Source organism: Myotis davidii, unplaced genomic scaffold, assembly GCF_000327345.1.
Source record: "Myotis davidii unplaced genomic scaffold, ASM32734v1 scaffold399, whole genome shotgun sequence".
Lineage (NCBI taxonomy): Eukaryota > Metazoa > Chordata > Mammalia > Chiroptera > Vespertilionidae > Myotis > Myotis davidii.
In genome coordinates, this window is record NW_006292094.1 from 825,692 (window position 1) to 838,973 (window position 13,282).

The 13,282-nt window shown below is 51.6% G+C and overlaps 1 protein-coding gene across 1 annotated transcript in view; it reads left to right on the forward strand.

Moving 5' to 3' along the window:
- Window positions 1-13,282, forward strand: part of GABRP (gamma-aminobutyric acid type A receptor pi subunit) — a 40,747-nt gene that overhangs the window by 3,566 nt on the left and 23,899 nt on the right. The window contains exons 2-9 of the mRNA XM_006765383.2: window positions 100-195; window positions 588-706; window positions 5,185-5,252; window positions 5,690-5,907; window positions 8,369-8,451; window positions 11,736-11,873; window positions 12,337-12,489; window positions 12,983-13,170. Coding sequence (XP_006765446.1) covers window positions 143-195; window positions 588-706; window positions 5,185-5,252; window positions 5,690-5,907; window positions 8,369-8,451; window positions 11,736-11,873; window positions 12,337-12,489; window positions 12,983-13,170 — 1,020 coding nt within the window. The 5' untranslated portion in view covers window positions 100-142. The remainder of the gene's footprint in view (window positions 1-99; window positions 196-587; window positions 707-5,184; window positions 5,253-5,689; window positions 5,908-8,368; window positions 8,452-11,735; window positions 11,874-12,336; window positions 12,490-12,982; window positions 13,171-13,282) is intronic.

Sequence of the window (13,282 nt, forward strand, 5' to 3'; positions counted from 1 at the left end):
AGAGGGGGTGGGAGGCTGGGCTGAGGGGAGGGAGAAACGGCTGAGAAGGGGTGAGCCTTTTGCACTGTCTGCCTCCCACCTGCCCCCCTCTCTCCCCAGGTGATTCCTACTTGGGCCCCTCTCTGCACACGCGCTCCTCAACATGAGACAGCGTCTCCACCTGGCCTGGCTGTGCCTGAGCCTCTTGGCCGGAAGGTGAGCTCTGCTTCCCCAAGTGGCCTTGGCCTCAACTGCTCTGTGTAGGTGCTCGGGCGGGAGGGGCGGCCGCTCCCCGGGCCCCCAGGACTGCCTGCCATTGGATCTCCCTGGAGAACGCGGGCTTCCCAAGTGTCCGGAATGGACAGCGCCCTGGTGATTACTGGGAAGACACTCGGAGGGTCCCCAAATCACCACAGCAGGGCAAGTGGGCAATAAAATGGAGTGGGTAGGGCCACGTCCAGTGGGCAGCTGAAAGGTAGAGCTTTCTCTCTGGGAAAGTCTCAGCTGGCACATGGGCCCAGGCATGTACATGCAGACACAGCTCAGGTTGGCATACACATGATTCACATGTAAACAGGCGTGTGCACGAAACCTGCTTTCTTTCCCAGGATGCCTGTCCAGGGGAGCCGGCTCCCCAGGGAGGTCAGCAGAAGCGACAAGCTCTCCCTGCCCGGCTTTGAGAACCTCACTGTCGGATATAACAAGTTTCTCAGGCCCAATTTTGGCGGTAAGTCATCCTTTTTGTCCAGGACATCAATTCAAAGGACAGGAGCCGAGGAGGGTTAGGAGGGTTGGTTGACTGTTTGCCGACCTGCGGCCCCGGGGGGATTGGCAGTGATGGATGAGCGCAGCCACAACGAGTTTTCACGCGACCTTGGAGACCGCACTTTGTCTCCCCACCTGCAGCCTAAAGAAATCCTCCTCCTCGCTAGGGAGGTTATAGAGCCGCCTGACAACCTCTCACTGTCTGCCTTCTGCCCCCACTTCCGGCATCATTATTCAAGGAATCTGCCACGGCTCACCAGAACTAGTCCACCTAGTCCTCCCGCCTCCCACCTGCCGCTCAGGGCTGCCCTCCACTTGTCAGCATGAAGCCCAAAACCCTTTGCGTGGCACACCAGGCCCTTCCCAGCCCAGCCTCGATCTGTCTGCCCGTCTTAGCACCTCCAATTCCACCCCCTGGCTATGCCCTCCACACCAGTGTGCCCCAAATGCTCCCTGACCTCCGAGGCCTCCCTGGACTCCATGCCTTTGCTGAAGCCATTTATCGGCCAAGAAAGGCTCTTCCAACCCGGCTCCCTGGTAAAATGCCAATTTTCTTTCAGGTCTCAGATCAAAGGCCTCCTCCTCTGAGAAGCCTTCCCTGATTCCACCAGGTGCCATCCCCTTTCTTCACACTTTACTTTGAACATAACTCCAAACCATAGCCATTACCTGGTGATGCTGTCCCTGTCGCTGGGTTTATGCCTGTCTCAGCTCTGGGCTGCAGCTCCTGGGCGAGTCTTGCTTTATTTACCTCACTAACCCCAGCAGCAGCTCAGGGCTTGACATAGAGGACGTTGTTAATATTTGTTGGAAGAAGGAGGCAGCAGGGGGGTAATGAGACCAACTGCACAGCTCTGCACAGGTCTCGGTCTATTTATAAAAATGCGAGACCGGATCAAGGTGGTCGCTTGCCTTGCCGCACAGAGCAGAAGGTAGTAGAGAGAGCCTTGGACCTGAACAAACCTGGCTTTGCTCCTGGCTCTACTGTGTGGCAAGCACCTTCTCTTCCTGAGCCTCAGTTTTCCTTTCTGCAACCTGGGGACATGTCAGGCACCTGCCGGGAGGATTGAATGAGGTGAAGGGTATACACATGAAGCGCACGGTACCTGCCAATCATCGGGGCATCGGGGCGCAGTCTGTTTTAATCCCCGTTCCTTCCTGCTCCTCCCGTCAGGCCATGACATTCTCTGGGCGGGTCTAGGATGAGTGGGTTAGTCCAGTCCCCTGTGAAGCAGAGACTGTGAGGGGGCGAGCTGTATGAGACACTATTTGGCAATATCTGTGAAGGAATATAGGGTGGGAAAGGGGGAAGCTGGAGAGTCATCAGATTGCAATACAGGTCTGACCCCAGGGGACGGAGGGAGGGAGAGGAAGGGAGGAGGAGGTGTCTTAGCAGCGGACTTCCCAATGTGCTTGGAGAAGCCACCAGCGAGTCCATGAGCCGAAGTTCCCATCAGAGGCGTCTCCCAGCCCTGTGCCTCCCAGGAGAGGCCGGCGTAGTCCCCCTACGGCGCTCAGTCCCTGGTGGGCAGGCCCATGGGAAGGGTGGCCTCGGGGCAAATGCCATCACAGACTTCAGAGCACAGCAGCTGGCCCTTGGTCAGTTACACCCCGTGAGTAAGAGACCTGAGACCCCTGTTCCTGGCCACACAGTCAGGACCTGAGGTCCTTATGTGAAGGGACCCAGGGGGGCCCCACCTCCCCTGGGTTTTCCAGGCCCAGCCGAACCCTAACAACAAGCAGGTGACTCTGACACCCGGTTAGGTCCACCCCTCCATTTCTCTGCCTCCCGAAGGTGTTCGGCCAGGGCCCTGCTCTTCCTGCTGCCCGCTCACCGGCCAGCAAGATGTCGGGTCCTTGGGGAAGGTGCCCATTCTGCACCTCGATCAAGGGCACATGAGCCCAGGCCCTCCGGGGGAAATGCTCAGCCGAAAAGCACACCCCCAGCCCCTTTTCTGTGCCTGTGGCACTTTGGCTCCTTAAGGATCCTACATTTCCGTGGCAGCCTGGGGCCCTTGATGGGGTCATTGTTCTCTGTAATGTCTGTCCATCCAGGTTCTAAAATCCCAAGGTCTTTAAGACACAGGACCTGCAGAGGATTTTTCCGGGACTGAGCTGGACAGAGCACCCGTGTGCAAGCAGGCCCTCGCGAGCACTGCCACACTCCTGGCTCTGACCTCTTTCCTAGGAGAGAGCTGCCCTCTGGTGGCACAGCTTGCGTGGTAAGACAAGGGAAAGCAAGCAAGCGCTGGCCCGCAGAAGCACCAGCTGAGGCCAGGCCTGGACTAGACCGTCTAGAAACAGACTAAATAAACACCGCAGTGGGGCCGGAGCTCTTGCGTGTTTCCCCATTTTCCTCATGCCTTGGGGAAGGCAACTGACACTGACACAACTGGCCACTGGGTTCCAGGCACTTAAAACGGATCCGTAACCTTCCCAGCCCAACCCTTGCTGGTGGGCACCAGTAGCTCTATTTTATAGGTGAGAAACTGTAGCACAGAGAGGTTTAGCAATTTGCTCAAGGTCACACAGCTACGAGGTGGCCGGCATGGGATCCTAACACTCTGACTCCAAGTGTCTCTTCCTGGCGCTGCACCATGCTGCCTTGAGAGGTAGAAAGCCACCTAGCATCACACTCCTTCAGCCCCTTCCAGGGTCTGTCCCGTGGGATCTCCCCTTTTCTAGCAAGTATTAACGACAAGTATTATTAACTTCATTATTTTTAATTGTGTCGGCTCTAAAACTCCATTTCCAAATTCCTACCTGAATTTTGTGGCTTCGTTCCTCCGATGAAAACTTTGGTCGCATCCCCACTGATCAGATGTGTTTAAAGCATCCCTGGAATTGCGCCTCTCCTCCTCCTGGTCCTGCATTGTCACAGTCCCCGGAGTCACCCCTGTTATTTATTGCAAGGAAATATTAGTGCAGCTATTAACCTGGTCAGTACACTTGTTCCTTTTCCAGAATTAGCTGGGATTACGGGGGGGGTGGGAAGGGGGGGAATGCCATTGACTGGGCGCCTAGTATTACGTGACAGACACCATGCTGGGAGCCTGAGCAGGTAACTATTTTTGAGTCCCTTCTGCACGCCCAGCTGGGCATGCATTTGAGGTGCAATTCCTCTTGTCCCCACCTTGCAAAGAAGCCATCACATGCCTCATCTCAGCCCTTTCATGACCCTGTGGTGTTCCTGGTGTAACCCCCACTTACAGGTGAGAAAAGTGCAGTTCTGATGGATTTGGTAACTTTTCCCAGGTCACCAAGCTGAGGTCACACTCACCGCTTTCTGACTCCTGGGCCTTCCTCACACACTCCAGGCCTGGCCTCGGGCTCAGGAGCTGGGCCTGGCCCTCTCAGGGGTTTGGCCCAAGTGGGGAAGGTTCTGGGATTCTGACTAGTTTAGGGTTCCTGAGGAGCAAAGGCAGGGGGCGAGGGGGAGAAGTACCGTAGGTGCGTGAGAGCTCACGCATGAGCAGTCTTGAATGCCATCTTGTGGTAGAGTTGCTTAGTTGAAGGGGGGGAAAGCTATCCATGCACCAATCCCCGGATCTCACTTACCTTTCTAAGCAATTAGTCCCTTGCAAGCACCGTAGGAAAAGTCCTCCAAATACAAAATAGCAAGCGCCACTCCAGCCTTTAAAATACGCACTAATGAGTACAGTGTGGTCTCCCTTATATTAAGCGAACTATATATTTGTGCATTTCTCTCACACAGAGGGAGGCACAGTCCACACAAAGTTTTCTCCTGAGAGGGGAGGATAGAAATTAATTGGTATTTTATCTACTTCTAGAGCAGCAATTTTCAACCTTTTTCATCTCATGGCACCTATAAACTAATTATAAAATTCTGCAGCACACCAAAAATATATTTTTTTTGCCAAAATAACAAAAAAATTAGGTATAATTTTGATTCGTTCACACTAGATGCCTATTGTTATGTTGCTGTTGTATTTTTTTTTTTTTTTTTTGACAATCTAAGGAAAGAGAGGTCCGTGCCCCTAACTGAATAGTCAGGTATTGCATGTTTTAAAACTTCTTGTGGCACACCAGTTGACAATCACTGTTCTAAAGCATTTTAGATTTTCCAACAGTCAAGTGTTACTTTTATAACTTTCTAATTTAAAATATAGTCTTGGCCAGTGTGGCTCAGTGGAGAGAGTGTCGGCCTGTGGACTGCAAGGGTCCCAGGTTCAATTCCCAGTCAAGGGCACAGACCTCAGTTAATGGTCAGGGTGAGTGTGGCAGGCAACCAATGTGTCTCTCTCACATCAATGTTTCTCTCTCTGTCTCTCCCTCTCACTTCCACTCTCTCTAAAGATCAATGGAAAAATATCCTCGGGGGAGGACTAGCAAAATATTTATACATATGCTACTGTAATGTTAGGAAGCCTTCTGTTAGTGTTTCTGTGTAAGTCTTTCCGGTTTTCTCTTCAATCTCAGGAGAACCCGTTCAGATAGCTCTGACTCTGGACATCGCTAGTATTTACAGTATTTCAGAGAGTAACATGGTAAGTGAGGCCCCTCTGTCTGCTACCAAGGGGTCCCCCTCCTTGTGTTTAAGGGGGGACGTGAAAACAGAACAGACTGACATAGGTGGGGACCGACCCCGAAACTCAGACTCTGGAAGATTCTTATGAAACAGATCTAACGAGTATCGGAGGAAAGTGGACTCAAAGTCCAGGAGGGGAGAATCGAGGGAGTGGAGTGGGTGCATTTAGTGCGGGGTAAGAATCGGGGTTCCCATTCTAGAGTTACCACCTAGAATAAGGTGCTTCATTCTCTTACGGCCACAGGCCACGGCCCCAAGCAAACTGTACTCACCAGTGTCTACCACAGTAGACCTATGTGCTTGACCCACAGGGAGGTGGGGAGGGGAGTAAGACTTGACCCCTTCCGATTTCGGAATCTTTCTCTCATCACACATTTCTAACCGCCCTCCCCCCAGGACTACACAGCCACCATCTACCTCAGACAGCGCTGGACGGACCAGCGGCTGGTGTTCGAAGGCAACAAGAGTGTCACCCTGGACGCGCGCCTCGTGGAGTTCCTCTGGGTGCCGGACACGTACATTGTGGAGTCCAAGAAATCCTTCCTCCATGAGGTCACCGTGGGAAACAGGCTCATCCGCCTCTTCTCCAACGGCACAGTCCTGTATGCCCTCAGGTGAGTGGGCACCGCGACCTGGGGCGGGGAGGGGAAGCCGATGCCAGAAAGGGCATAGGTTCATCTTGAGTCGCCGGGACCGGCACTCCAACAGCCATGCTGAGGCCCCTTCCCACGCTCCTGCCCTCGTCCATCCTCGCCCCAAAGCCAGAAGAGCCGCCCTCCATTCAGGGTGGCTCCACCGCATCTGCTGACCAGCGGCTGTGTGCCAGGCCCCAGGCTGGACTCTGAAGAGACAGAGGGAGGAGACATTGTCCTGGCACAGACACAGGAGCACAGGGAGCCCAGAGTATGGGGGCCCAGGCTGGGGAGTGGGTGCGTGGTTTGGGGTGATGTAAGAGGATGCGTTCGCAGTACGCTGAGCCGAGTCCTAAAGAGCAAAAGGAAGTTAGCAAGGGAAGGAGGGAGGGGGACGGCAAGAGCAAACTGGCGGCCATACCAAGGCCTTTCCTTTCATGGGACTCTGGGGATGGGGTAGCTCCAGGATGCATCTCCACGTGTCCCAGTCGTCTTTGCACAGAGGATCCAGGTGTGGGGCCCCAAGGCCTCTGCCACTGCGGCCATGGGCTTCTCTTTGTCCCCTCCCCAATCCCATGAGGCCAAAAGAGTCTCCCAGCCGATTGCTCATGAAGCCACTAGTCGGCTAAACCACAAAGGTGCTCCAGAGTGCTGCATGAGGTCATCAATGTGGGTGCGGGGCGGGGGGCGGTGGAGGGTGGCTCATCACTGCTCATGCAAACCGAATACTCCCAGAGGCCTCGGGGAGAAGGCCAGGAACCAAACACCCCCCAAAAGAGGCTGGAGCTGTAAAACAAAGACTGAGCTAACCAAGAAAATGAATTTTTGGATTATTCATCTCATCCTCCTCGGCTGCACTGACTTCTGCCAAGATTAGCCAAAACCCCAACTCCTCTTTCAAGAGGCCTAATGAGCCCTGGCCAGGTGGCTCAGTTGGTTAGAGCATCATCCCCAATATGCCAAGGCTGCGGGTTCAATCCCCGGTCAACCATGAGCGCATAATTAAGGAGAACAGCAAATCGATGTTTCTTTCTCTCTCCCCCACTTCCTCTCTCTCTCTAAAAATCAATAAGAAGTCCAAGCTGGCATGGCTCAGTGGTTGAGTATAGACTTATGAACCAGGAGGTTACCATTCGATTCCCAGTCAGGGCACATGCCCAGATGGCAGGCTTGAACCCAGTGTGGGGTGTGCAGGAAACAGCCGGTCAATGATTCTCTCTCACCATTGATGTTTCTACCTCTCTCTCCCTCTCCCTTCCTCTCTGAAATCAATAAAAATATATATATTCAAAAATCAATAAGAAAAATTTTAAAAAAGAAGCCTAATGAGACCTCTCCTTTGAAGATCCTCACCTCCAACCAACATAATCAACGTTAATGCCTATCAATGTCCCCCTTCCCTGTGTTCCCATAGATGTGTGTGCACGTACAAGTGTGTCCATGTGTCTGTATCATAGCACGTAACATCTGTCATGTACAAGGGTTACCAATAATGGGTGATGGTTCATAGCCTGACTCTAGAGTCAGACAGATTTGGGGGAAATCGGTTCTGCTCTGGAAGCTTAAGGCAAGTTGACTCTCTGAGCCTCAGTTTTCTCAGCTGCAGGAGAGAAATGATAATGGTTCCAGCTTATAAAGCCGCTGTAGACATGCAAAGAGATGCCGCACACAAAGCTGTGAGCCCAGGGACTGGCTCGTGGTCGGTAAATTGCAGCTGTTGCTAGTCTCTCTCCCTTAATGGAGTGGGCGCCACGCAGTCATCATTTCCACTTTCCCAAGCACCCAGCACAGTGTTAATAAATAAAGGTGCTTAATAAAAATGTGTGACACTGAAGGAAAAGGAAGGTAAAGGTCTGCCAATGGACTCTCCACTGGGAGGGCTTAGCCGATGTTTCATTGCACGTCTCTGTTTGTTGGTCCTTAAGAGCCACAGAGCCTGGCGCCCTGGGAAGCCTCCACTTCTTCTGCATGCTGGTCCCTCCAGGAGGGAGGGACCTCGAGAACTGGACAGCCTTCTAAGTGGGCTCCAGCCCCAGCTCTGCCTCTAAGAGCTGTGTGCGCCTGAGTGAGCCCCTGAGTCTGTTGTCAAATGGTGACGGTAGTGAGACAGTGATCTCTGTTCTAGCTTCTCCCGGTTTATCATGAAGATGAAATTTAATAACTGGATGCAAAAGCATCTCAAACAAGCCAATGCGTGGTTCTGTTGTGCAATGTTGTTGCACGTTTGCCTCTGGATTGCCAACATTCCAGCTTCTTCCTCCCTTCTGGACCCCAGCGGTAACCGAGCCTCACAGGCGTTGCTTAGCACAGAGAACCGCAGGAAGGCTTCGAATGCGGGGTCCAAGTCACATGCTCACTATAGACTCGACGCGAAAGTCTTCATGCAGCACCCTTAGAAGGAATGCATCCTCATAACACTGTTCTGAACTTCTTCCTCTCCTAGAATCACGACGACTGTGGCGTGTAACATGGACCTGTCTAAATACCCCATGGACACACAGACATGCCAGTTGCAACTGGAAAGCTGTGAGTATATGTCCCGCAGGGCCCCCAGAGCTGATTTCCTCAGTGACTCAGATCTGTGTGTTCACAAAGAGTGTGCTGTACACAGTGGCCTTTCTTTTCTTGATGTTAATTACACCAGATTTGGCCCTTCTGACTGTACATCTAGAGAGATTTGGAGACTGCTCAAAGCCAAACCTCCCAAAATTACATATTTTGGGGAGGACCATTGTGCATTGAAAGAGAATAGTTCCACCCGAGAGTGGACAAGACAGCCAAGGAAATGGAGGTCGGTAGGACTAGGAAGGGGACTCAGACTCAGCGAAGGCATGGAAGCCAGAAAGGACACAGCAGAGATTAGAAATGACAGATATACAAAGCAATCCTGACATTGATCATACAACTTCTTTCAACTTCTAAAAGAAATTGTTGACATATATAAAGCTTAATGCAGTGATGCCGGTACATGAGCATCTAACTAAACTGCAGGCTGGGGACCTGCTCATGATGAAAAACAAACAACTGCTCTGCGTTGATGTGCCTCAAATGGTGTTGATGAGTAATCGCCATTGTTTCCTAGTGAACTTCTCTGAAATGCCCACCACACTTGGGGGAGTGGTCCCTGTGATGGGTGTCCTGGGAAAACAGTGCCACAGATAGGAGTCATTAAGGCATCAAGGTGTGGCTTCTCTGAGGAGGAAAAACCCTAGTCACACTGGAGACCAGCAGGCACTTCCTCCTACACGAGGACACAAGTGGCCAACATCTAAGAACACGGCCATTATAAGGCAACAGTCATTTTTCAGAGGCAGGCATTTAATTAAAGACTCAGACCGGCAGATTAATTACCTTATTGATTAAATGTGTGCATAGCCTTCTTGGAACAATACAGCTATTTGGGGGCAGACTAGAACTTGAGGTTATCAAGACAGGAACTCCTTTTCCGCCCTCCATGGCAAAAGTAATTGCCTTCCATGTGTGGCTGTTCTCGTCTCAAATCCCAGCAGTGAGAGTTCCCCGGAAACTTCAGCTCTCTGCTTGCACAGCTCTCTGCATCCCCATGAGCAGAGGGAATTGAGTGTTTATTAGCAGTTATTTGGGCACAGAAACCTCACCCAGGGTTTTGTCCGGAACTCGATCCCTAAAAAAGAATTGATGCTATCCCACAAAGCAAACTGTCCAAGTTGGTATGACTCACTTTTTTAGATCATTTTCTTTTTATTTCTTTGGGATCCTAGGCCAATTTGGTCAGCTCCCTTCAGTAAATTTGGAGGTGTTTCTATAGGAAAGTCCACAGACAATTTCTACCTGGAAACCCTCTAAGACATCGGTTCTCAACCTGTGGGTCGCGACCCCTTTGGCAGTTGAATGACCCCCTTACAGGGGTGGCCTAAGACCATCCTGCATATCAGATATTTACATTATGATTCATAACAGTAGCAACATTACAGTTATGAAGTAGCAACGGAAATAATTTTATGGTGGGGGTCACAACATGAGGAACTGTACTTAAAGGGCCAGAAGGTTGAGAACCACTGCTCTAAGAGCTCATGACTTCTTCCTTGCCCTTGGAGGGGAGATAGATGCTTCTAAGCAGTGGATGCTGTAGCTACGAGTCCCCAAACTGCTAGCTCCAGCACTGGCATCCCATTCCCAGTAGCCTGGGAAAACAGAGGCCTGGGGAGAAGACCAGTATCACTGGGTTTTCCCATCACTGGCTGTGTGCCTTTGGGTAAGTAGAACGACATCTCTGAACCTCAGTTTCCTCATGAGTGAAGTGGGAAAAACAATAGTATCTGACTCAAGAGCTATTGGTTAACAGCTTAATTGGGGTAGTTTTACATACCATAAGATTCACCCATTTTAAGTGTACAATTCAAAGATGTTTGGTAAGTTTGCCAAGCTGTGCGACCACTGCAACATTTTGTTGTGAGAACATTTCCGTCACCTACAGAGACCTCTCGTGCCCACTTACCGTCACTTTCCTTGCCACCACCAGCCCCCAGGCTACCACTCATCTACGTTCCGTCTCTGAATTTGCCTGTTAGGGATATTTCACATAAATTGGATCAACGCACTATGCGTTCTTTTACATCTGGCCCTTTCGCTTAGCATAATGTTTCTGAGGTGTCAGTGTGTGAATCAGTCCTGCATCCCTTTTACTGCTTTATTCCTCGTGATTCCATACAAACGCATACAAGCAGTGGGAGGCCCTCTGGCCTGCTCCACCTCCTAGCTGTGATGAGTAATGCTGCCGTGGACACTTGTGTACAGTTGTTTTGTGGACATGACTTGGTTTCTCTTGGCAGATACTTAGGAGTGAATACTAGGTCAAATGGCAAAACATGTAATCCTATCCTATATAATAAACAGCTAATATGCTAATTAGACTGAACAGCAGAAAGACCGTCCAGACGACCTTCGGGACGAAGCTGGAGCTGCGAGGGCCGAGGCAGCCAGGGCTGAGAGGGCCAAACCCCTTGCACGAATTTCATGCTTCGGGTCTCTAGTATAATCTATATCTCTCAACCATAAGATCCATCCCAATCTCAGAAAATGTAAAAAATATAGCATAGGGAATAGACAATAATATTGTCATAACTACATATAGTGCCAAGCAGGTACTAAACTTATTGGGGGATCACTTCATAAGGTATATAAATAGCTAACCACTATGCCCTAAGATCCACCAGAAACTAATATAGCACTGAAAGTCAACTGTAATTGAAATTTTTTTTAAAAAGTTAATCTGAAAAAATGAAAAAAAAAATAGAAATATCTACCATGCAAGTATGTAAGAACATAGATGTTTCATAAAAGGCAGCCATTACTACTATTATCAACTCAGTCAGTCAAACTGCTTTGAGATTTCTCAAGTGCCTGTGTTTATTGACATCAGTAAAGGGGCCCGCAGCGGGGTTGTTGTGTGTTGCATTTTTTGCCCACGTGGAAATAGGAACAGACTGAGTTCAAGTCCCCAGGAATCCTGTGGGGGGGTGTCAGCCTGTCCTGGAAGGCTCTACCCAGCATAGACCCTGTGTGTTCACACGTGTCCAATAAGTACTGAAATAGTGAGTTCTGTGCTTAGCACTGGACCGGCTCTCAGTGGAAGGCGGAGCCTCCGCTCACAGGTCCCCTCACCCCGAGTAGGCGCTGCAGGTCTACTCGGCGAGAAACCGTGGTGTTACGGGGCTCATCCCTGGACTTGGCGCCATCCAGACGCGCTCCCGCGGTCTCCGTAGCGTAGCGTTGCCCGGTCCCGTTCGGTCGCCACCTTCTTGCACTGACCAGGGCTCTGCTCCTCGCAGGGGGCTACGACAGCAGCGACGTGAGGTTCAGCTGGCTGCGCGGCAACGACTCGGTGCGGGGCCTGGAGAACCTGCGGCTGGCGCAGTACACCATCCAGCGGTACTTCACCCTCGTCACCAGGTCGCAGCAGGAGACAGGTAACTCCTGGGACAACGTGTACAAAAGCAAAAGAACCGGGTCCGAAATAGGATCTCTGCTCCACTTCACCCTTCCGGGGCCGGGGAGCCCCTCTGCAGGGTGGGGCTTGGAATTGGGACTTTTACCTGCGCCACACCCAGGACTGAAACGGCCCCCAAGGGGCCCACAGTCTGGCGAGGTAGGTGACAAGGACACCAGAGTCACGTGCTGAAGGGATAATATGACAGAGAAAGGCACAGGAAGAGGAGCGGGGGCGGGGGCAGGGAGCGAGGGGCATCAGCACCCCCGTAAATCCCACGTGACAACAGCATTTCCTTTGGTGAAAACGATGGCCGGTCCTGACCCATTAGGTGTAGTGGACAGCAGAGGGCTTCCTGTCCATACAGCAAAGTTCAACGTCCCGCGGGGAAACTACTGCCCTGAGAGCAGATGTGACCTCCTGCCCCTTGCTTACCCTCCCAGGAAATTATACGCGACTCGTCTTGCAATTCGAGCTCCGGAGGAATGTCCTGTACTTCATCTTGGAGACCTACGTTCCTTCCACGTTCCTCGTGGTGTTGTCCTGGGTTTCGTTTTGGATCTCCCTCGACTCCGTGCCTGCAAGAACCTGCATCGGTGAGCAGCTCGAACCCGAGGTCTAAGAGCTGGCTTACTAGGCCCTTCCCCTCCTCCTCTCCTGCGGCTGTTTTCATTGATAGTCGCAGGGCAGTTCCAGGAGTTGGTTTTCTGAGCGAAGTAGAGAGAAAGAAGTAGAGAGCGAGACGGAGAGACTACTCTAGGAGTAGTACATTTTTAAACTTCATTTTGTAGTGACAGGTAAGGGGATGTTGTGATTAGACGGCCTGTTGCCAATTATTGTGCATACTGACCAACCCCCTCTCATGAGAAGACAGAAGGTAAAACATTTTAAAAACCCCATCGCTCATATCTCAACAAAACAGACAATTCAATCCCGTTCCTGAAGGCCACGGAGTCTCCCAGATGCACTCTGTTCCATTTCTGGGTCCTGTGCCCACCTTGCCAAGTCCTGAACGGAGACAGTCTCCCAGGTAATGGTGGAAGGTCCCCTGGCCACTGGCGTGGGAACATTGCCTGCCTGTTTTCCCAGGAGTGACCACCGTACTGTCAATGACCACACTGATGATCGGGTCCCGCACGTCCCTTCCCAACACCAACTGCTTCATCAAGGCCATCGACGTGTTCCTGGGCATCTGCTTTAGCTTCGTGTTTGGGGCCCTCCTGGAATACGCCGTTGCCCACTACAGCTCCTTACAGCAGATGGCGGCCAAAGACAGGGTAAGAATTGTGAGAGCCCTATGTATGATTCATCATTTGTGCCATGGACTGGTCGGTAGAGATGGCCTGGACCTGGTTACTCCCTCCCTACCCTCCTACCCCCACCCCGCCA